General features: G+C 42.4%; 1 protein-coding gene across 2 annotated transcripts in view; it reads right to left on the bottom strand.

The window, feature by feature from the left end:
- TOX3 (TOX high mobility group box family member 3) overlaps window positions 1-5,483 on the bottom strand; it is a 107,414-nt gene extending 101,931 nt beyond the window's left edge. For both annotated transcript variants that reach the window (XM_082366664.1, XM_082366665.1), the window contains exon 1: window positions 4,917-5,483. In XM_082366664.1, coding sequence (XP_082222790.1) covers window positions 4,917-5,003 — 87 coding nt within the window. In that variant the 5' untranslated portion in view covers window positions 5,004-5,483. The remainder of the gene's footprint in view (window positions 1-4,916) is intronic.
- Window positions 5,484-23,004: the final 17,521 nt, after the last annotated feature.

The raw sequence follows: 23,004 nt of genomic DNA, 5'->3' as shown, positions 1-23,004 counted from the left end.
AACTAGTCTGGGGTAAGGCTGAGCTTGAGTATCTTCTACAAGCCTCCTCCTACCCAACCATGGCTGAAGCCAGGGCTGAGACCTCACTGTTCTAGAAGCATTTCCAGAAACATTCTCTGAGATAGTCATCTTTCCAGTTAGGCCATCTTGATTTTCTTTCTACTGCCTTGGCCTGGAACAAAGGAAGATCACGGTACCATCAGTGGACTGATTATCTAGAACAGGGGTTGGCAACCTTTTTCTATAAATAATAAATGTTTTAGGCTTTGCAAGCCATGCAGTCTCTGTCACAATGACTCAATTCCACCACTGTGGCATGAAAGTAGCCCCAGACAAGATGTAAACAAATGAGTGGGGCTGTGTTCCAATAGAAGTTTATTTATGGACACAAAAGTCAATTTCATGTAGTTTTCACAGTCACGAAATATTATTCTTCTTTCGAATTCTTTCAACAGTTTAAAAACCAACCTTAACTTGCAGACCATGACCTGTGGGCTGCAGTTTGCCAACTCCTGACCTAGAATGACTATTCCATTGGCTTGAGACCATAAAACTAATGAATGATAGAATCCAAATTATTAGATTAGAACTACACTGAAAGTGGTTAAATTATACCTCCTCCACTCACTCAACTGAATTAGCCACATAGTCGAACACTGTAGTAGAACTGCCCACATCGTTGAACGTAAACTAGAAATGATTTATTTAAAAATGATTTTTGAATCCTCATCTGCATATGAGTTTGTTAAGACAAAAGTTGCAAAGGAGCAGTACACAGGCATGCTTTGAGGGTCCCACATAACGATTTCAAGTATTTGTTAATTTGCAGCCAATACTTAAAATTCAGGATATTTCCCATAAAAACCCAGATTATGATTTTCTTGAAAAAAAAGAATTGCAGAATGTAGAGATACTGGGTCAAATGTTGGCATGGCAACAATCTACTAATGCTGAGCAAGGCTCCCCCTTTAAATGGGGCACGTTCTCCACTTGACCACAACCTCTAGCTTCATGAAGGTTAACTGGCTGTCCCTACAGACAGAGTTTATGACCCTTGCTCTAAGGTCCCTAGAAAAACCTTTTATTTCTTTCACAATGTGGTTTCCACATCTTGGTTAAGCACCTGACATGGAAATCTCTCAATCTGCTCTCAAAATTCAACACCCCCATACTCCGGACCCTAGAAAAAATCATGAGTTCTCATGCTAGTGCAAGATATCAACTAAAGGAGAGTTTCAATCAAATCCCCCTCCCCTCTCAATATGTTCTCAACTTGAACCATGGTCTCCAATAAGATAGACCAATGACAAACCACCCTTCAGGTCCTCTTATTCTTCAAGCTAGCCAAGGTAGAGGCCCATGAGGTGGAGGGAAAGTGCTCACATCAGAACATCTTAATTAAGCAGAGTGATCAATAACACATATAATAATTAGAAAGCAATGTTTGGGACAGATGGAGTTACAACAGCATAGGACTATTCTACATAGGGTAAGAAGTCAATAGCCATATTTTGAAAGGGGGTGGGGAAGCCCTAAGAGTATGCAGAAAAGCTAGTAACTAGAGTTTAGTCCAAACTCATTATTAACCCAATGCGTGATTTTACCTTGCTTACACCCACATTAAATGTAACAGTGTATTTGGGGGGGGGGGGGTGAGGAGGGCAGACTTCTGACCACTACATGCCGATTGATATGTTGCATATTATCTTCTTACTGGTGAAGACAAATTGAACCCAGGGAAAGAAAAGTTCCAGATATATAGACAATGGGTCACTAATTCACTTGAATAACATAAGGCTTTTTTTAAAAAAAAGATATAGGTGTTAGTTTAATTTGTTAGCTGCATCAGAAAAAGAAATGTTCAAACAGTAGATTTTCCACTTGAAATTAAAATGGAAATTAGTCCTGAGGAAATAGAGATGACTTTAAGTTTATACATCAGTGGCTGGTTCATGAATTATTAACTGATTTTAATGATCCTGGCTATATTTTATTTGAAGTTATTCTCCTACTTGCAATGACTTTTGAACCCTCAAAACTCTTTCATCCATTCTCCATAGACAGAGTACACACTTTCATGAGCGTTGACATTTAAAAAGGATCCATATACTCACAGAATGTGAAGATAATACACATGCATATAAGTTATACAAAGGACTCGGGTCATTTGTTAAAGAGAGAAACGAATGAAACCCTATTATTCACGGTTTGTAAATAAATTTAACGATAAGCGCTAACTTTTCCCTTGTTAAGCCTGGAGCGGAGGGTTCTGTATTTCTTCTAAAGTTTCCCAGATGGTCGTTAAAACAAGAAAGGGCAGAAACAGACTTTCTTTGAAAGCCATCACTTCCCATCCGGAAAGATAACGCACATGATCAAAAGTTAAGTCTTAAAAGATTAATGATTACAGGTGTTTTCAAATAAGATACATGCATGTCTTTGTACGCTGGTTTTTACATTTTCAATATAAATCTATATTGAATAAAGTCACTTCAGACACACAAGTTAGCTATGAAATGAAATGCTATAAACCTTTAACTAGCACTTGCTGTTTTATACCCATGAAGTTAATACTTCTTCTACTGCATTCTCCCCATAAGGAAAAATTACGGGGAGTAAGGTTGGGTTTTTCACTTCTGAGATTAAGAGTAGGAAAATACAGTATCGTGGCTCAATTTAAAGATTATTGTATTTTTACCTGCAAGGAATGAAATGCGAACATCCCTTAAAATAAGTACAATCTGATTTCTACCAATATTAAGCACTAACTTTCATAAGTTGGGTACACAGAGCACTTAAGACGACAGATTGCTGAATAACTAAGAAACCGAGTTATTTCAGGCGAATCGCTGCATTAGGAAAATATGACAGCAATCCAACTTGCATCCTCACTCCTGAAATTGAACAAGCATCTCAATAAATATTGTCTGTTTTTAAGCTATCTAGACGCTCTCAGAAGTAAATGTTCTGAGTTTAAATTGACTCGAAATAGCCTTTCTCAAAAAATAAAAAGAGACACACACAAAACACCCACAATTTCCTCTGGTCCCTTGAAGTACCCTTGGGATCCTAGTGAACAGAGAGATTTGCCACGCATTGCAGTGACTGGATTAGTACAAAAGGTTTCTATTTTGGTGTCATTCGAGTGTTGCTGATCTTAAATCAGAGAAAGAAGTAGTTACATTAGGCAAGGTAATGGCTTCCAAAAATAAGAGCATGCCCAGCTATACAAGGCTTGAATACACAAGGCTAAGTTGTAAGGAGATAAATAATACCCCACTGGAACAATTAGGTGGATTCTCAGAAACACTACATACTTAATTAGGCTGCCTAAGTCCCTAACTGAGCATACATGGGAGACTTTTTAAAGCATTTAATAACTTGAGTAAATCCAAAATCAGAGGGCCGAAACTAAACCTTAACTCTGGCTACAGGGATAGGCCTTTTCTTGCTTCTCTTTCAATGCTAAATGTATCACTCTAGGAATTTTGAGAGCATGAACGCCCACCATCACCAAAGGGTTAAAACACACTGAATGATATCCCTTCCTTCTATACTTGTTGGGAGGCCCCTCCGTGCCAGGCGCAGAGCCGGGTGATGATGACACAGGGGAGAGGGGTGAGAAAGAGAGACCCTAATGGTGTTTCACAAACTTCAGCACTGGAGTTGGGAACGGAGTATAAACAAACAGAAAGGAACACGAGCCTCCATCAGCCACGGGGCACAGCAAACTGTTCCTCACGCTTAGATACAAATCCTCCTCTTCCTGCTATGTATTCATTAGTTTTGTATAGCACCTTTCTTTCTGCAGGCTCCTTATTTCCTCCTCTGTTATCCAAGCAATCATAAACAAACTGCGATTTGAAAGAAAAAGGAGGGGAGGAGGGAGGAGCAGGGGGGAAGGAGAAAGAAAAACCACATTCAAAAGGCACAGGCCATCCAGAGCACAGCTCTTTCTCTGAATATCGCCCTCGGGGTGATGTTTCCTCTAAAGCTTGGCCTTGGGGGCTTCAGGAAAGGATAGAGAACGGGAGTCCGCGCTGCGCTGGCCCAAGGGCCGCGGTTCTCGCACCGACTCGCCGCTCCGAGCTGCGGCCAGCTGCCCTTCTGAGATCCACCTTTGGCCACCTGAAACGCTGGGTCCTCGAAGTTGGAACAGGGGGAGGTGAAGGAGGTGGGGTGACCCAGGGCGTGGTGTGGAGGTCTCCAACCCTGATCTCCCCGAAATGCCAAACTTACCCCTCCCCCAAAAATGAAAGATAAGAAGCCACTTGTGCTAACCAGGGAGGGGCGGGCACCTCCACTGCATGGTCCAGAGCGCCCTAGCGAGAGGGCAGCAAAGGCCACCTGCGGGGGTCCCACCACTTCGCGGCTCCCCTCTTCCCCCATCCAGGGCACGCTCAAAAGTTAGTTCCTTTCCTTCGCTAAGCGGCCCTGGGTTCAGCTCTCGGGGGCGTGGGGGAGGTGAGATGGGCTGGGAGGGGGGCGGCGAAGTCATCAGACCACGAGATGGGGGACTCCTGCGTTGCCCCCTTCCCCCCCAAACTCAGGGGGACTGCGATCGTGTTTACTAATAACAACAACAAAGAATCACAAGCGAGTCCCCCCTTGCAGTTGTTGGGCTGCTCTTCCCTTCTTTGGGGCAGCCAAAGAGAGTCGGCCGGGGGGGGGGGGGAGAGACAGTGGGAGGAGAGGCGGAGGGGAGAGGGGAGAGCCGGCTGAGGGACAAAAAGGGGGGTGGGAAGGGGGCAGAAAGAGTAGAGCGGGAGAGTTGGACAGAAACGAAGGCGCAAAGGGAAAGGAGCGGAGAGGGGAGAGAAAAGTGCAGCAGGCGGAGATCTGGAGCGCGGGGCGCGCCCGGGATGGGGAGGTGGCCCCCGACCCGCCGCCCCCCGGCCCCGGCCCGGCCCGGTCACCTTGCTGTAGCCGTAGTACCCCAGGCACTGCGCGAAGTCCAGGCCGGCGGGGTCCCCGGCCGCCGCGGGGTAGAATCTCACATCCATGCCGGAGCCGGGCCCGGGGCCGGGGGCCGGGACTGGGGCTCGCCGGGACCGGTGCCCGCCTCCTCGAAGCCGCTAGATCCACCGTCGGGGGCGCCCGGCCGGGGTTGTCCGGGGGGCGGCGCGCGGGACTTGGGCCGGAGGGGCGCCGCGACCGGGAGCCAGAGGAGCCCGGGAGCCGCGGCCGCCGCACACAAAGGCGCGGCCACGCGAGCCGCGGGAGAGCGGGAGGCGGCCCGGGGGACGCGCCCCGCCGGGGCACCAAGGCAGCGCTGCGCACCGGCCGGGCGCCCGGGGCGCGGGGCGCGGCGCGGGGGCCCGGGGCGGCGCGGCGAGTTCAGGTGCGCGGGGCGAGGCTGGGACGACGACGGCGGCGGCGGCGGCGGCTGGCCCCGCTCCTCCTCCTCCTCCCCGGGCGGACTGAGGAGAGGAGCCGCGGAGACAAGGGGCCCGGCCCCTCCCCTCCTTCTCCCCCTCCTGCCTCCCTCCGCCGCCGGTCCCCTCCCCGCGCCGCCGCCGCTCCGCCCCTCCCACCGCGGGCAGCTGGCGCGCCGCCCGCCCCGCCGGTGCGCTCTCGGCCCGGACCGCCTCCGGGCGCGCGGACCCCGCCCCACCGGCCCCTGCCCCGCGCGGCCCCTCGCGGCTCACCCCGCGCCTCGCGCAGCCCTCGACCGCCCTGTCGCCCGCGCCGCGGCCTCCCCCTCTCCGGGGCCCCTCTTCTTCCCACCGCGCCCCCCTTCCCTCTCCGGTCCTCTTTGTCCCCGCTGCCTCGGAGCGCTCCTCGCTCCCCTCCTTCCCTCGGCCGCTTCGGCCAGTCCCATGCCCGGTGTGGACCCCCGCCCCCTTTCGGACCCCCGCTGCCCTGGGCCCCCAGCCCCTGCCAGCAGCATCCACGCGCCGTCCGCTCCCTTCCCACCACCCCTCTTTCCCTCGGGTTCCACTCCTCGTCCCCATCCCTTCCTCGTGGGTCCCCCGATCCCTCTACCCCACTCCGCCTTCCCCCACGAGTGTCCCCTTCTTGGAGGCACCTAACCCAGCAGGTAATCTGCACGATTGCCTCCGAAGAGCCGGGAGCTGGGAGCCCCGTGTACACCCGTGGTGTTTTCCAGGAGGGGTATGGGGGCCTGACCTTTCACAGGTAGGCAGACTTGAAGCTCCCCGGGTTAAGCCTCATGTCGCTTCTCTTCGTATTTTCGTTGCTCTTGTTTGTATTCGAAAGGCATTTGCGTAACTGGATCTAGGCGGATCACTCACCGCTCTCTGAGAGAAAATGTCCCTATTTTCCTAAAAGGTTCTGGGTGATTAACTTCTTCACAGTGCACTCACCCACCCCCCTCTTGATTTCTTTCTCTTTCTTTAAGCTACATCTTTCCCCCCACCCCCACCCCCACCCTTGCTTTGGGTTCGTCTGACAGTTTGGCCCTCAGCCTTGGCGAAGGGAAGGGATTTGCTACCAGATGAGAACGTTAAGGAGAGGCTGTGAGATTTGCCCCCTCCCCAATATGGTTGTCTGGTAACTACTTTAACAGGAAGGGAGAAATTGACAAATATTTTAGCTGACACTCACTCACACTTTCCTCCCTGATCACACTTTGCTGGCCCACGGCCTGAAGTTTTTCAGACAAGCATCACAGGACTTTCTCTTCATTTCGTCTGTTCTCCAAAATAGGCACCCTGGCTTGGTGACACCTTGCGTATGTACCTTTGCCCAATATTATCGTTCTGGAACCAAGCAGGAAAAATAAACTTCAATTAGGCGAAAGTTTGTGTATTTGCTCTTCTCTTAGCAGAGTCGGGTGTTTGGAGACTGCGTGAGAGAGCGGTGTGTATTCAGGAAGGGAACAACTGCTTACGTTGTCGCTGGGTTGACTCCAATCCCCCCCCTCCTGAAAAAGCTTTGGTCTCCTCTCCCGAGTCTCCATTTAACGTTGACAACCCAGCGGCGCTCCCTAATGGCCCAGCGGGTTGCACAAATTGGCAGTGAGCTGAGATATTATCAGGACAACACCCCATTGAGCAGGTTCTTGAAACGCAGAAGTGGAGGCCCTTTCTCCGGGCCACTGGGCGCCTGTGGCCTTTCCACCAATCAGAGCTGGAGGTTGCAGTGGCCACCTGTTGTCTCGCAAGAGTACATCTTTTAAGTTTCACTATTAGTATTTAACAATGGCGTAGAGTGCAGCATCTGGCCACAGGCGAGGAGCAGCCTGCTGATCTGAGGTACCAAAACAGAAATTATATATTTTTTTCCAGATAGTTGTTAAAAGGAGCCCCCAAAAGGCTGGGAAGCGGAGTTTTTCTTTGCACACTCACATTCCTCACCTTCTTCTCATTCTGTCGTGCATCTGCAGCAATCTGAGCTTGATTACAGAGGATGAAGCAAAGTATAATCAAAGTTACATAGAGACTGAACCTGAAGTTGTAATCAGACCTCGAGGATCAGGAATACAGATATTCGCACTGGAAACCCCACTAGCTGCGAGACGGGGAATTGCATGTGGGCGCCTGCGTGGCATTGAACGTTGAGCTGTGGAGACTGGAAACTGAGGGGACAACCTTCTCCCAGGAGGCTCCCAGGAGGCTGGAATGCCCGGTGCTAGGGATACCACCTCCCGGCCATTGTTGTGGGAAAGGCTTGCTCTTAAAATCCCCCTCCCTGTCACAATGCAAATGTCTTGGGGAAGGAAACAATATTCGGTCAGTCAATATTTTAAGATGATGATGATTTAGGAAGTAATGTAAGCGAAAGTTCTGAGTGTAGATCTTGATTAAGGAGAGAGGAAAAAAGAAACTGATGAGTCCGAAGATACATATGTTGAGGCACTTTGAATGAAAAAAATCACTAGAACAGAAACAGTCATTTGGGAAGGCTGCGTACCGACCGCGTGATTTTGCCCACAGTCGGTCTCCGTGCACTCAACAGCTACTTTTTGCATGCTTCCTCTGTGCTGGACACTGTTTTAGGCACTTGTGGATGAGAAAGAGGAGCCCAAAGTGACACACATGGAAGCCCTCAAAGGAGAATTGGACCCATCACACTCCTACACACACACACACACACACACACACATTCACCCGCATGCATGTACACGTGCCCTGTCCCATCCAGGTACCTGGAGATCCCGTCATGACATGGCTACTGCTGCTATGGGGAGAAACAATCTGACAAGCAAATTTGCATCATGGTATTTGTAAAAGAAAGCTCCAGGGAGGGGGCCAGACACGCTGCTCAAGAGCCCAAGCAGGATCACTGCTGTATCCCAAGAACCTTGGACCACGCTTGGTACTTAGATGGTTTGCAATAAATAAATATTCATTTAAGGAAGGAAAGTGAGAAGGAAGAAAGGGGGTGGGGGGAAGGGAGAGAGAGGGAGGGAAGAAAGACATGTTTTTGTAGTGGAATATCCCTCCCAGGGAACCCGGTCAAGGTAAGATTTGAAAAGAGTGAACCCAACACTTCTGATCTGGAGAAGAACAAAAACTACCTGAGGGTTGGGAGAAGAGAGCCTTTTGCACCCTGCTGTTTTAGATCTTTTGTACACATTAAAACTAGAATTACATGTTGTTTCATTTAGAGCTGTTCTGATTAACCATTGCATTCAGAATGCCCCCCAATTATAAGGGTGCCACTGGATTTGAAGCCCATCCATTAAAAACTTTAGAATGATGCTTTTAAAAATTTAATGCAATTGTAACTGTCATGCTATTTGTCATCGTAAGGGTGTCACCTTTTTCAGGCTGTCAGCGTTTTGTTTCTGAAATGCCACAGACAAAGGCTTCCTTTGTACTATGTTAGCCTTGAATTTGAAGAAACCTCCAAGAACATATCTTAAATATGCTTTGAATTTAAGCTGCACGGTGCTAACGGTCATTGATTTAGAAGAAGGCAGTACGAGAATCAGTTTTGAACCCAAAATACAACTTCTGGGCATAAGAAAATTCCTGTAGGGTTTTTATATGATTTGGGTCAAAAACGTCAGTCTTATTAGCTTGATGTTTGTAACTGGATAGTTGGTGTCATCCAAGAATCTCTAAAATATGGGGGGGAAAAATACACAAACTTTACATAATAGGAACACCATTTTTACGTCTTGACAGAACTCAAAAACTTTATTTCTCTACTTTATGTGGCTCCAAATTAAGCAAGAAAGTCCCCATGAGGACTGCATTAAACTTGCTGAGTTTTATAACTAAAGATCTGAGACTCCCACTTTTAGGGATCTATGAACAGTAATTTAACCTGTGTTCTGCTTCCTCAGTTGAGATGAGGATTGTATTAAACATTACATACAGTTTAATTTTCTTGAGTTTTGGTCAGGAAAAGTTCTATCCAAATATTATAATCCTTGTTTGCAATATGTAATGCAGCCAAATTAACAGCAGCTCCAAATGGAAATTAACAGGGCCAGAGCTACTCAAGTTTCTTTTCTTTTCCCATAGTAACAGCTAATGTATTATATTCGTAAAATGTCTTATACTTGGTTTTATATCTGAATTTGGCTTCATGTCATAAAGCATAGCATTTCTATCTAGCATGGATTCTTAGTGTCTGTATAACTCATCTCCATGAAATTTAAGAGAGTTTCATGCCGAGAATCAACACTTCACGTTCATAGTCTAAATCACATGCAGATAAAATCAAGTCAGGACCTACCAAGGCTCTCACAATAGTGAATGTACACATGGTATAGAGGAAGCATTCTGACCTTGGGGCCCTCATTACACGTCTCCAGCGCAGGCTTGAAAACTAATCACCAGGAGAGAGTTTCACACAGGAATTATAGTGTGAAAAAAATCCCCAAGCACTGTCATTGTTAGTTTCAGTTTTCAGTGAATCCAAACTTTTCTGGTCTGGAAATGTGAATTATTTTGATAGTTTTACTTAGGTCAAGAAATACAGACACATGAGCGAATGGGAAAAAAAAATAAGCAAACTTTTCATTCATGGTAATAAATATATTGTTATGTATATGAGGTGGTTTCTCGTATTACAACCAATTTTGGCCATATTGGTTTCTGTGCTACCAGGCACAAGAAGAGCTCTAGAAAACAAATCATTTTCCCAGCTGAGTATGACTTTAGCTAAGAATAGATACACCCATAGGTTCTGACAGATACATAGTAATTATAGAATGGTAACCCCCAAAACCTTAGTAGCAAAAAAAGTACTGAGCTGAGAATTCATTCCCGGAAATATGAAATGTAGCAAGTATTTGCTTGTGACCTAAGTAGCTCTTCAATAAAGCTATTTTAAAAACCAATACACTCCACACAATCAGGAGGTGTGCAATTTTCAGCGTGTTTACACCCTGCCTTAAAAAAATATATCCTGTGTTCACAGAAATCCTAAACTGTTGTCCTGCCTGTTTTCTGAAATGTATTCTATTTTTTTTAAAGTGAAAGAATGACCTCTTTTGCAGGAACAATTTTCAGAGACAGCGTGTTTATCGAATGGTTTCTCTGCTTTCATAAAAACAATTTATTTTCACTGAACTCTTCAAGATAAGCATCAAAGCCAGGAAGAATGTACAATGAAGTTTATAATTACACTCCAGAAACAAATACTGGGTAGTTTTTATTTTGCTCGAGTGAAAAAGGTTTTTTTTCCCCCAAAGAGACAAAGGTAGTGATGGGGGAGGAGGCTTATGCAGGAGTGGAAATCAGGAAGCTCAGAGGATTTCCAGCAAGAGGGGCCCTGCAGTGTCGCCCACAAAGCCCACTGGCTGAACAATGAAAGCTGAGGACCCAGAACTCTCTTAGCGATGGGTGGGGGTCAGTACATTTTTAAATTCTTCACCAAAGGACAGCTATTGGGACCTTACGGAGAGAAAATCATTAGACAGATATTAATTAACTCCTTCCATGACAGATCTATATACCATTGTACATAAATATCTCCCAGAGTTGGAGCCTCTGATGACATCCTTTCTTTGATAAGCACCCATGTTTCTAGGTTTAATTTATAGGGTATGTTATTTTTAATAACCATAGAGCAATAAAATTGTAAAAAAAAAAAAAAAAAAAACCGAGAAAAGAACTGAGTCTAATAAAGATTCTGTTTCTTACAAATTGGGAAACCATTGCATTTTGATCACAGAACAGCCAAGGACTAGCAACAAAATAATCTCCCCTAATTTACATAGATCTGTGCGTGCCAAACAGACGAGTGTTTACTTTTCGAGTAATAGTGCAGGTGCATATCCTGCAGTAACGAAATCTCTAACTCATCAAACTGTTTCACCAGAGTGGGACCTGCCCTCTTTTCTGGAACTGTTTCAAGCTTTCTCCCCAGCATTCCAGCCACCTGTTTATGGAGTTCATCCTGGGGAGTAGATGCATGGAGTTAGAAACAAGAAAATGAAAATAAATGACCTTGTTTGTTATTTATAACAAAGAAACTCAGCAAAATTAATGCCCTGGAGCTTGACCTCTTGACCTGGGAGAAAGAGCCACCTCATGGCTTTGTGGCCAATGAACAATAGTCCGGCAGCTCCCATTGTCCAGCCAGCCTGACTTTTGGATGGTCATGAAAGCCATATATCCAAAATATTAAATGTTTTACAAGTTAGCTTACAGGATTTGCGTTTTTTTTTTCTTTTTTTTAAAACATGTTTAAAGAAGCGAGGCTAGTTAGCAAAAGAGCTTTTCTGTTTAAGGTGAGCAGGTAAAATCATTTTGTTTTATCTACTCAGTGTGTCCTGTGTCAACAACATGTTTAAAGAAAAGGAAAATATTAAAAATTTCGAACCAGGACTCTGAGAATTGAAGAACGGTTACATATATAATAGAAATCAAATAGAAAGATGGGCTTGGCAAGTGGTTCAGGGAAAACATCATGTTTCCTCCTTTTACGACTATCAGTGGGAAAGGAGAATGCAACTTCCTTCTGTTACATAAATGCAGTGTGGATGGTGTCCCCTAGAGTTGTTCAGTGAAATAGCACCACCTTTCCCTTCTTCCACTTACCTCAACCCACACCCCAGAAACCCAGGGCAGGCAGGAAATGAAGGCTCTTCAGAACTGACGCCTGCTTGAAACATCTTGAAGTAGAATCTCTAGTAAAAATGACACCTTCCTACCTTGTGTAGCTGGTCCTAAGGCTGGCCTCTGCCACCACCTACTGCCTTCCTTCCTGCTTTTGGTTCCTTCCCTCATTCACCTACAACACATCCCATGAGTGTCTTGGATTCTTCTAGATCTTAAATCACAAAATCCAAATTTAATTTTTCCCCTCATATTGCTTATTTTTTGCTCTATCTGTCCAGTGCTACTATGCCTTTAACTGTTTTATTTTTCCCCAGGAGTAAATGGCTGGTTTTTTTAAGGATTCTCTACTGTTCCTCAAATATCTTTTTCACTATAAAATGAAGCCAGTTTCACAAGCTACACAGATCACCATGCAGACACTACCCCAAGTATTATAGGCCATCCCTCCTCACCCATTTTTCTTTTTTGACCCCAAGGGGTGGTTAATCACCTTTCACTGGGGATGCTGCCTTCATAAATCCAGAGAGAGCCGTACAAACCCTTTTTGTTCTCTCACATACCCACAAAGCAACAACAAAATTATAGCCATAAATGGTCCAACTTTCTGGCTAACATTTGTGGGACTAGCCAATGCTCAGTTCCAGGGAAAGGAGCTTCAGGAAGTTTTTGCATTTAACTGGTCTAAAGAAACCCATTCCACTGTCCAGAGCCACATGTCAGCTCTTGTTTTACTGAAAGACTCTCTTAATCTAGGAACACCACCAAATGAGTTCCCACTGTGTGCTTGAAGTACCAAGTAGCTGTGCTTAGTGGGAGACATAGGGGAGAATGTTATTACTCCATCTTACTCAGAACTGAAACTCACATCATTTATTGTTCAAATTTTTACTATGCCTTTCTACATACCTGGTGCTAAATTTCCAGAAATGGAAACAAGTGTGATCCCTGTTCACACAGTGAAGATTATAAGACACAAGGAAAGTATTATAATGATGAAAAATTTTTTTTTCTTACTTTTTTTTGGCCGTGCTGTACAGTGGCATGTGGGATCTTAATTCCCCGACCAGGGATCAAATCTGTGCCCCTTGCATTGGAAGCGTGGAGTCTTAACCACTGGACTGCCAGGGAAGTCCCAGTGATCAAATATTGTCATCAGGGTCATAGGAGAAGCATTCCCTCCCTAATGTAGCCAACAAACATTTATTCACAGATATGATTGCAGATAACATGTTGGGGTGTTGCTTAGAGAAGGGAGAGATTGTTTGAGATCAGGATCATCAGGGGAAGCTTCAGGGAGAAAACACTTGAAAGCAGGAAGCATTTGGGGGAGGCAAGAGGGAGGAAAAAGTGTCCTAGGGGAGGGAGCTTTTGAACACACAGTCATTAAAAAGAAGAGCTCATCTATTTACAATAGCCAGGACATGGAAGCAACCTAAGTGTCCATCATCGGATGAATGGATAAAGAAGATGTGGCACATATATACTATGGAATATTACTCAGCCATAAAAAGAAATGAAATGGAGGTATTTGTAATGAGGTGGATGGAGTTAGAGTCTGTCATACAGAGTGAAGTAAGTCAGAAAGAGAAAAACAAATACAGTATGCTAACACATATATATGGAATCTAAGGAAAAAAAAAAAAAAGACCATGAAGAACCTAGTGGCAAGACGGGAATAAAGACACAGACCTACTAGAGAATGGACTTGAGGATATGGGGAGGGGGAGGGGTGAGATGTGACAGGGTGAGAGAGTGGCATGGACATATATACACTACCAAATGTAAAATAGATAACTAGTGGGAAGCAGCCGCATAGCACAGGGAGATCAGCTCGGTGCTTTGTGACCACCTAGAAGGGTGGGATGGGGAGGGAGGGAGGGAGGGAGATGCAAGAGGGAAGAGATATGGGAACATATGTATATGTATAACTGATTCACTTTGTTATAAAGCAGAAACTAACACACCATTGTAAAGCAATTATACTTCAATAAAGATGTTTAAAAAAAAAAAAAAGAAGAGCTCATATGTGTGGTGGGGACATGGGGTTGTGTCAGCCATCTCTTGGATAGATTATGCTCCAGTAACAAATAACCCCTAATATCTTAGTGGATAACCACTACAAAGGACTGTTTCTCACTCACATTTTTGTCTACCAGCAGCCACATTTTCACTTCAGGGCCAAGGCTGACACAGAAGCTTGTATCTGGTCTTGTGGAAGAGAAAAAAGAGGTAGTGGAAGCATGCTATGCCTCTCGAAGCTTCTTCTCACATCACTTCCACTCACTTTTTACTGGTCAAAGCAAGTCAGATAGTCAGACGGCCAAGCCTGATGTCAACGGGACAGAACGTATGGTACTCCCATAGGGAATGGTCTGATACGGAGGGGCCCCCAATATTTTGAAAAAATGCAATCAGTGACAAGGGAAGAGTTTTAAAGAGACTTATCAAATGTCTCAGGCAGCAAGTAAAATTGTTTAGCCAGAGCAGTGAGTGAATACTGAAGAACTTGGTGAGATAAGACACTGGGAAGTTGTAGGGGGGACGAGGCAGGATGAGAAGGTAATGGAGTTTTGAAGCCCAGGCAGCTGAGTTAGATTTCATGCCAGAGTCTACGTGGAGAATGACATGAAAACACGGCTGGGTGCTCTGATCTAAAATTTGCTTTGACTCATATACAGCAGGCTCATTTAACATTTAATGAGTTTATCCTGTGTGCCAGTTGTGGTGCGATGTAGACACTTGTATATGTATATTTAAAATTTTAATCCTCATGACATCTCTCTGAAGTAGATAGTATTATTCCTTTTTTTTTTTTTTAAGTTGAAGAAGTAAGCTCCCAGAGGTTAAATGACTTGCTTAAGGACACAGAAGGAGCATGTAGGAGAGCCGTGATGCAAATTGAGGTCTTTTCTTTCTACTGCATCACTGCAGGGCAAAGAAATAAAAATGCCACCTTTCTTTAGTATTGACTTGTTATTCTTTATCTTCTCCTTATACCCACAGTCTGAAAGCAAGGTTAACATGATACTTTTTCTCCTCAAGCAGGAGCTATCATTAAAATGCTGTTTATATAACCACTCCTTGCATAGGACAACTTTATAAGTGACTAAAGAAGAAACAAATCTTTACTTGAGTTTGTTTATTATAAAATCCTATGGCAGAGACAGTTACCGTTTTCAGAGTGTTCATGTGCTGCCCCCTCCCCCAACCAAATATTTCCCAACCCTTTTTGTCATGAAACAAGGGGTCATGTGATCAGTTCTGGCCAATGGACTGTGAGGAGACATGTGTCACTTCCAGGCTGAGACAATTAAGAACTGACATGCATCCTCCCTATTTCTCTTGCCCTGCTGTGTTGTCATTGGAGACCAGGTGTTTCAAATGTTGTAGGTGGAAGCTAGAGGAGGGCCATTCACGCCTCAGAGTTTACATGAACAAAAACACATCTTTATGGTTTTGAGCCAAATCAGTGTTTGTTACTGCAGCATAGCCTAGCCTATCCTGATCAATACAGATCCCCCTGACTTTTAAGTGACAAAAGGAAAGGCACCGTATCTGTCTCGATTATTCCCTGATCCCTACTGCTGAATACAGGGCCTGCCTGCTACATGGTATGTGCTCAATAAACCCTGGTGAAGGATAATGAATGAATCCAAAATTGAGTATGGTCCCTATATGCTATTTATTTAAGCCACCTGTGAACTGCTTTTGGAAACGAGCTGTTGATCAGTCTTTCTGAAATACCATTGCATGTTGTCACTCCTCAGACTAAGATCTTACTATGTAGTTAATCAGTTTTAAACTCCTCTCCCCAACATGCAAGGTCCTCATAATGTGACCTAGATTTCTATGATTTTACATCTCTGATTTTATATCTCTAATCTAGTCTATCATTGCTCACTGACATGTGCCCACTAGTCATTTTTCCATTGTTCCAGGAGTAAATACGTTCTTGAGCAAATTATCTGAAGTCTCTGAGCCTCAGTTTCTCATTCTTGTAAAATGTAGCAGATGAGAGAATGCATACAAAATTGTTAAATTATGCAAGACTATGAAAATACGAACATCCAAACTTATTTTTATTTGTTTTTGTTGTACACATTAACAAGATTAATAGATTAGAGGAGAGATATTAAAGAAGTTTTTCTATTTCAGCAACATATCTGTCAAATTTTTCTATAATAATCTTGTACATAGAGTTGTGATCTAGGGAACACTGGTAAAAGGAACCAGAAAGACAGTCAGTTACCTACTCCAAATTCATTTCCCCTTCTTTTTGCTTAACCCTGCCTCCATTTTATGTAGGCCCTTTCCTCCTCCATGGACCCAAATTCATTCAGGGTTGATCCTATCACGATGTCCCCATTTTTCACTGCTAGTGATTAGTTTAGGCATTGGCTAGTACGCATTTCTGTTTGATGAGATGTGCAAAAGAGTGCAGGAGGGCTTCTAAGAAGCGTTTCTTTGCTTTTAAAAGGAAACACTCAAAAAGATAAAATAATTTCTTCTTCTGGACTGTGTCATGTCTGGAAATGTTGCAACCATCTTGTCAACGTGAAGGGATCTAGCCTAAGGTCAGAGCTGACATACTGAGATAAGAATGGTGAAGCAGAAACATGCAAAGAACATAGATTCTTGACAATGTCATGAGTCACTGAATTAACCAACCCTGGAGCTCTTTTTCCTCCTGCTTTCTAGTCATGTGAAATAATATATATTCTATCCTTTGAGCCAATTAAGTCTAAGTCTTCTGTTACTGAAAGCAGGGACACCCACCTAACTTGCTGTATTAGTTTGTCAGGATTGCCATATAAAATACCAAAAACTGGGTGGCTTAAACAACAGAAATGTATTTTCTCACAGTTCTGGAGGCTGGAAGCACCAGATCAAGGTGTTGGCAGGTTTGGTTTCTCCTGAGACCTCTGTCCTTGGCTTGCGGATGGCCAGCCTCACGCTGCCTCTTCTCATGGTCATCGCTCTGTGCTAGTGCATCTCTGCTATCTCCCTGTATGTCCTAATCTCTTCTTACAAGGGCAAAAGTCAGATGTGTTACAGACCACCCTAAAGGCCTCATTTGACCTTAGTCACCTCTTTAAAGGCCCTATCTCCAAATACAATCACATTCTGAGGTACTGAGAGTTGGGGTTTCAACATATGAACTTTGGGGGGAAGCACAGTTATAAGATTTGCTCAAGCCAAACAGGAGTTTATTTTCAAACTATAGAAAAATTCACAGAATCAAAGTGCAGGTTATAAAGTTAGACCTCACGGGAACTGAGAAGCCAACAGACAGCTATTCTTTTCATCTTTTTCCCGCTTTCTGTTCTCAAACTTCTATTTCTCTCAGCATGCATGCTTTGGTTCTTTTTTTTCTCCCTAAACATCAGCCCCCCACTCTTCTGCTTGGCCCATCATAGATGGTCCACAAGAGTGGCCTCAGGCCCCAAGTCACTTGACCCTCCTGTTTGGCTCCTTAGAGCTAACAGACTCAGGCTCCATGCCTCTTTTGAAATTTTTTTAGTTTTATCGAGATACAATTGACATATAGCATTGTATAAGTTTAAGGTATACAACATAATGACTATATGTGTGTGTGTGTCTCTGTGTGTGTATCTGTACATATATATGTATATATATAGTTGACTCTTGAACAGTGTGTGTGCTAGGGCTCTACTCTCCTGCACCCCTCCCCCAATCAAAAATCTGCACACTGCTATCTCTGCCTCAAAAGCAAAGGAATTGATAAATGACTCACCCACCCAAAGGCAGGAAGCTGAAACAGTTTGGATAGAATCAGGACTCAAACCCTAGTTCTTTTGAAGCCACATATTGTGATCTCTAATCAAACTCAAACTTTTCCCCACACTTAGTTAACTTAAAAATCTGTAAAATGGAATTACAGGTACTATATTTGTTGAAAAAAATCTGCGTATAAGTGGACCTGTGCAGTTCAAACCCAAGCTGTTCAGGGGTCAGCTGAAAATACATTGTGAAATAATTACCACAATATATTTACTTAACATCCTTCACCTTACGTAGTTACAATTTTTTTCTTTTGATGAGAACTTTTAAGATCTACTGTCTTATCAATTCTTTACCAAACTCTTGAGATAGAAAATCTGATTGGCCCAGTTTGTTCATCCTTAGTCCAACCTAATGTGGCCAGGTACTTGAGGGTTGGGTGTTATGGTCTGTGACTAAGTTAGTTCACCAAGGAGAAGATTTGAATGGGAATAAAATATTTGGTAGCTCTAGTGGAACAAAGGAAATGTGGATAAGTTTATACTGTAGTCAGGTGGATTTTAAGTAGATCAAATGATCATACACAAAGGGTGTTGATTTATTATTGACAACCTGAAGAACCTGTTAGTAAAGCCTCACTTTATTCTGTCCCTGATTCTGATTTAAAAAATTTTTTTCCAACATTTTCATAAATAACTTAGATTAGGACATAGAACACATGGCTACTGAATTTTCAGTTGACAAAATGATGGAAACGTTAGTTAATATAGTTGGAGGCAAAATTCAGACTCAAAATAATCATAAGGGACTAGAAACCTGGGTAGAATGAATAAGATGAAAATTATCTCAGGTGAGTATTCACTTCCAAATATGGATTTCAGTATTCACTTGAAAAGCAATGGAATGGAGTTTTCAGATTGAGCCTTTATATAAATTGTAGCACCCTATACGGGTCTGTATCTCTCTCTCTCTAAGAAGGAAGTTCTTTTTAATTTAGTTGCATGCTAAAGTTAGTTTGGAAAAGTCAATGTTTTCCTAGAATTGGAAGAGTCCTAAAATTTTGGTTTCCCCTGTTACCAAGTAGGTAACAAGAAGCAGTAAGTACGTTTGTGTCCCCACAGGTAACACACCAACATAGAAAATCACTGAACTAAGAGGTGCCTCCCTAATGTAGCTTAGCAAGGAGAAGCTACTGTAATACAGCATGAGTCTAACCCTAATACACTCTCTCCACATACAACTTGATATTCTGTAATCTTGGCTTTCTTAAATTAAGAAACAGAGATGAAGACAAGCCCACTTCCCAGCTGCTTTGTCTTTTATGCCATTTTTGTTTCTTTAATTTTTTAAACGACCTTATAATTTCCCCTTATATATGAATATACCCTCATTGAAAAGTGAAGCCCAAACATTACAAAAATATCTAGTATAAAAAATGAAATAGGGACTTCCCTGGCGGTCCAGTGGTTAAGACTCCGCGCTTCCACTGCAGGGGACACGGGTTTGATTCCTAGTTGGGGAACTAAGATCCTGCATGCTGTGCAACACAGCCACCAAAAAAAAAAAAAAAAGAAAGAAAAAAAGAAGAAGAGAAATAGTGCATAATGGGTAACCAATGTAAATGGTTAGGTGACTCCTTTTCCAGATTATATTTCTGTGAATATTCTAACAAATTATTAATATTTTTATTTTATTGAGTATAGGCTCATACTACACATGTTCTTTTATAACTTCCTTTCCCCATGTAACAATATATCTTGAAGGCTGTAATGGTAGTCTTGTTTGCTGTACACTAATCCATCACCCAAGGACAATTAGAAAAGCCAGACAAAATATTTGATTGATTTGGGTTGAAGGCGTCAAAGAGCTACCAAGCCTGCAAGGATTTGAGGCGCTAAGATCCTTGAGAAAAGGCAAGAGCAAAGATGTGAGTTCAATATTCAGTCTGCTTTCCCTCTCAAGGCCTTTATCTGATTCACGAGCAGTGGCTGGGGCAGAGAAGCTGAGCAATACCTCTGGCAGTCTTACAATACTGAGGAGGAAAATGGGAGTCTTTCCAAATAAGGAAAAGCATCCCATGTTTTCAGTTGGCATCAACAAAAGGCTATATCATAGAATTAGGGGTGAACCAGAAATAAACCAGCCCTCACAAAGAGTGAACTCCAGTTTTAATAAACTCAATCCCTGATTGGATTAGGTGATTTGCTTCTACTCAGTTTGCTAGAAATAAAAGCAAATCTTCTTTGTAAGAAAATAAAGTTACCCAGAGTCTCAAATTATCTTAATTTTTAAAAAATAAACAACACCTGGGGACTTCCCTGGCAGTCCAGTGGTTAAGACTTTGCCTTCCAATGCAGGGGGTCGGGGAGCTAAGATCCCACATGCCTGGGGGCCAAAAAACCAAAACATAAAACAGAAGAAATATTGTAACAAACTCAACAAAGACTTTAAAATGGTCCACATCAAAAAAAAGATAACTAAATAAAATAAAATAAATTTAAAAATACAACATCTGGTATCTAATTTGAATCTACCAGTCATTTCAGGAGGCAAAGCCACATGGCTGAATAAACAGGTGATAGAGTGTACAGATACTAGGGTTATTAGACATGAATCTTAAAATAATCATGATTAATACCTAAATGAAATGAGACTTTCAAGAATTATAATTTAAAGAATCAGAATTTCAGCAGAAAACTGGAAATTATAAAAAAGGAAATAAAAACTATAATTTAAAAATAAAATAACTGAAATTAATAAATCAGATAGATTCAACAGTAGTTTAGGCACAGAGAAAGGGAAGATTAGTGAACTGGATGCTATGTGAGACTAAAATAGCTGAACTAAAGCCGAGAAAGGAAAGAAAAAAGATGAATGCAGTTGAGAAGCTAGCAGACACATGGACGTGGTTTTTCTAAAAAGATATTTAAGTATAGTCTCAAAAGATGAGAGAAGAGCAAATGGAGCGGAAATAACACATGAAGAAACAATGGTTAAATTTTTTTCAAAACAAATAAAAGATGCCAATCTACAGATTAAAGGACTTTGGACCTCAAATAAGATAAATATAAAGAAATGAATACTTAGCACATTATAATAAAAGTACTAAAAACCAGGACAAACAGAAAAATCTTAAAAGAAAGAAACGTATTTCCTTTAAAGGAGTAACAATTAGACTTACAGGTGACTTCAAAACGAAATGTCATAAGACAGTGGAATAATATATTCAAAGTGCAGAAAGAAAATAACTGCCAACCTAACATTTTAAAAAGAAAGCTTCAAAAACAAAAGCACAGTATGTAAAGATATCAGCTCTTCCCAAATATTTATGCAGAATAAATGCAGTACCAATCAAAATCTCAGTAGATACTTCTTGGAAACTGATAAGTTGACTTAAAAATGTCCAAGAATAACAAGACCATCTTGAAAAAGAAAAGGTTGAAGGAGTTACACTACCAGATCACAATATTTATTATAAAGCCATAGTAATTATGACAGTGTGGTATTGGTGTGAGGATAGACAAATTGACCAAAGAAGATAATTGAGGGTCCAGAAGGAGACCCACACACATATGGACACTCTTTTTATGAAAAAAGTGACACTGCAGAGCTGTGAGAAAGGATGGTCTTTTCAGAAACGGGTTCTGAATTCTTAAAAATCCATATGAAATGAAAAAAAAAACAAGAGTCATCATTCATACTTCACCCCATATACCCAAAGTGGATTATAGTTGTACATATGAAAGGTGAAACAATATAGTTTCCAGAAAACAATATAGAAGAATATCTTCAGGATCTTGGGATAAGCTAAGATTTCTTAACAGAATATAATAAACACTACAAAGGAAAAGATCAGTAATTTGGGCTTCATTAAAATTAAGAATTTCTCTTCAGTAAAAGGCATTATTAAGAGAGTGGAAATATAGAGTGAGAAAAGCCAATTATAGAGTGAGAAAAAAATTGGCATACTGAAACTAAAAGAGACATATCCAGAATATATAAAAATTCCTACAAATAGATAAGAAAAATGTAGAAAAATAATAGACAAAAGATTTAAACAGTCATCTTTCAAAGGGGTATGCAAATGGCCAATAAGCACATGGAAAGGTATTTAACCTTATTAGTCACAGGGAAAATGTAAAGTAAAGCTACAAGGATTTACCACTGCATACCCACTAGAACAGCTGAAATGAAAAAGACTGTTAATAGTAAATGAGGTAAGGATGTAGAGTAAGCGGGATTCTCATACTTCTGGTGGGGATTATAAACTGGTAAAAACCACTTTAGAAACTCTTTGGCAGTATATGTAAAATTGAACATGCACATAACCTGTGGTCCAGGAATTCCACTCAAAGATATATGCCCAACATAAACAAATACATATGTGCACCAAAAAATATATTCCAGGTTGATGATAATATGTCTTACACACTATCCTAACACTATTTGATTTTCCTTTTTAACAAAGCAAGGTCAGTCCTCAAGCTTGGACCACTCGCAGACTATATCCAGGTATCTCTTCTCTGGGGTTCTTAGGAAAGATGTCATGGCTCTTTTGGAAATCTGGTGAAGCCTATGGACCATATCAAAATAACGTTTGTAAATGCCCACAGCAAAATGCCTAGTATCACAAAGAAAAAAATATACTGAAGTAGAGTTCTATCCACCATCCCTTTGGCACTAAGGTTTGGATGACTGTATTTATTTTTATGGTTACTTTCTATGTATGGAAAGTGATACTGGTTTCCATTTACAGTCATGACATACAGTGTGCGTTTGAAATTTATTAAAAGAGGAGAGATGAATTAGAGAAATATATTAAGTAAATTAGAGGAAGAGATATGACCAAAACTGTGAAAGTGCTGTATCATGACTGAGTGAAGAATGCTGACTTACCCCAAAGAGGTGAGTTTAGTGGTGGGAATTTCAAGCACCACTTCAGGCTAGTGATTGCACTAGACCAGGCTTGGAGCAAATCTTACTCGTCTATCAGTCGGTCAGTACCTATTGATTGAGCAGCCCCACCCAGTATAAGACACTCCTCCAGGTGTGGGAATAGGGCAATGAACAAGGCAGATGGATCTCAAGGCGTTTCCATTCTAGTGGAAGGATACAGAGAGCCAGCGGACAAAAACGTTCAATAATAAGATAACTTCCGATGTTGATATTTGCCCTGAAGGGTCACTAGAGAGGAGTGACTTGGAGTAAAAGTTGGGGAGTGAGGGTGGGAGTCTTGCTCAGGCTGGGTCAGAAAAACACACCAGGCCTCCACTCCAGT

The sequence above is a fragment of the Balaenoptera borealis genome (genome assembly GCF_965194805.1).
Source record: "Balaenoptera borealis genome assembly, chromosome: 19".
Classification (NCBI taxonomy): Eukaryota; Metazoa; Chordata; class Mammalia; order Artiodactyla; family Balaenopteridae; genus Balaenoptera; species Balaenoptera borealis.
This window is presented reverse-complemented; position numbering and strand designations above follow the sequence as displayed.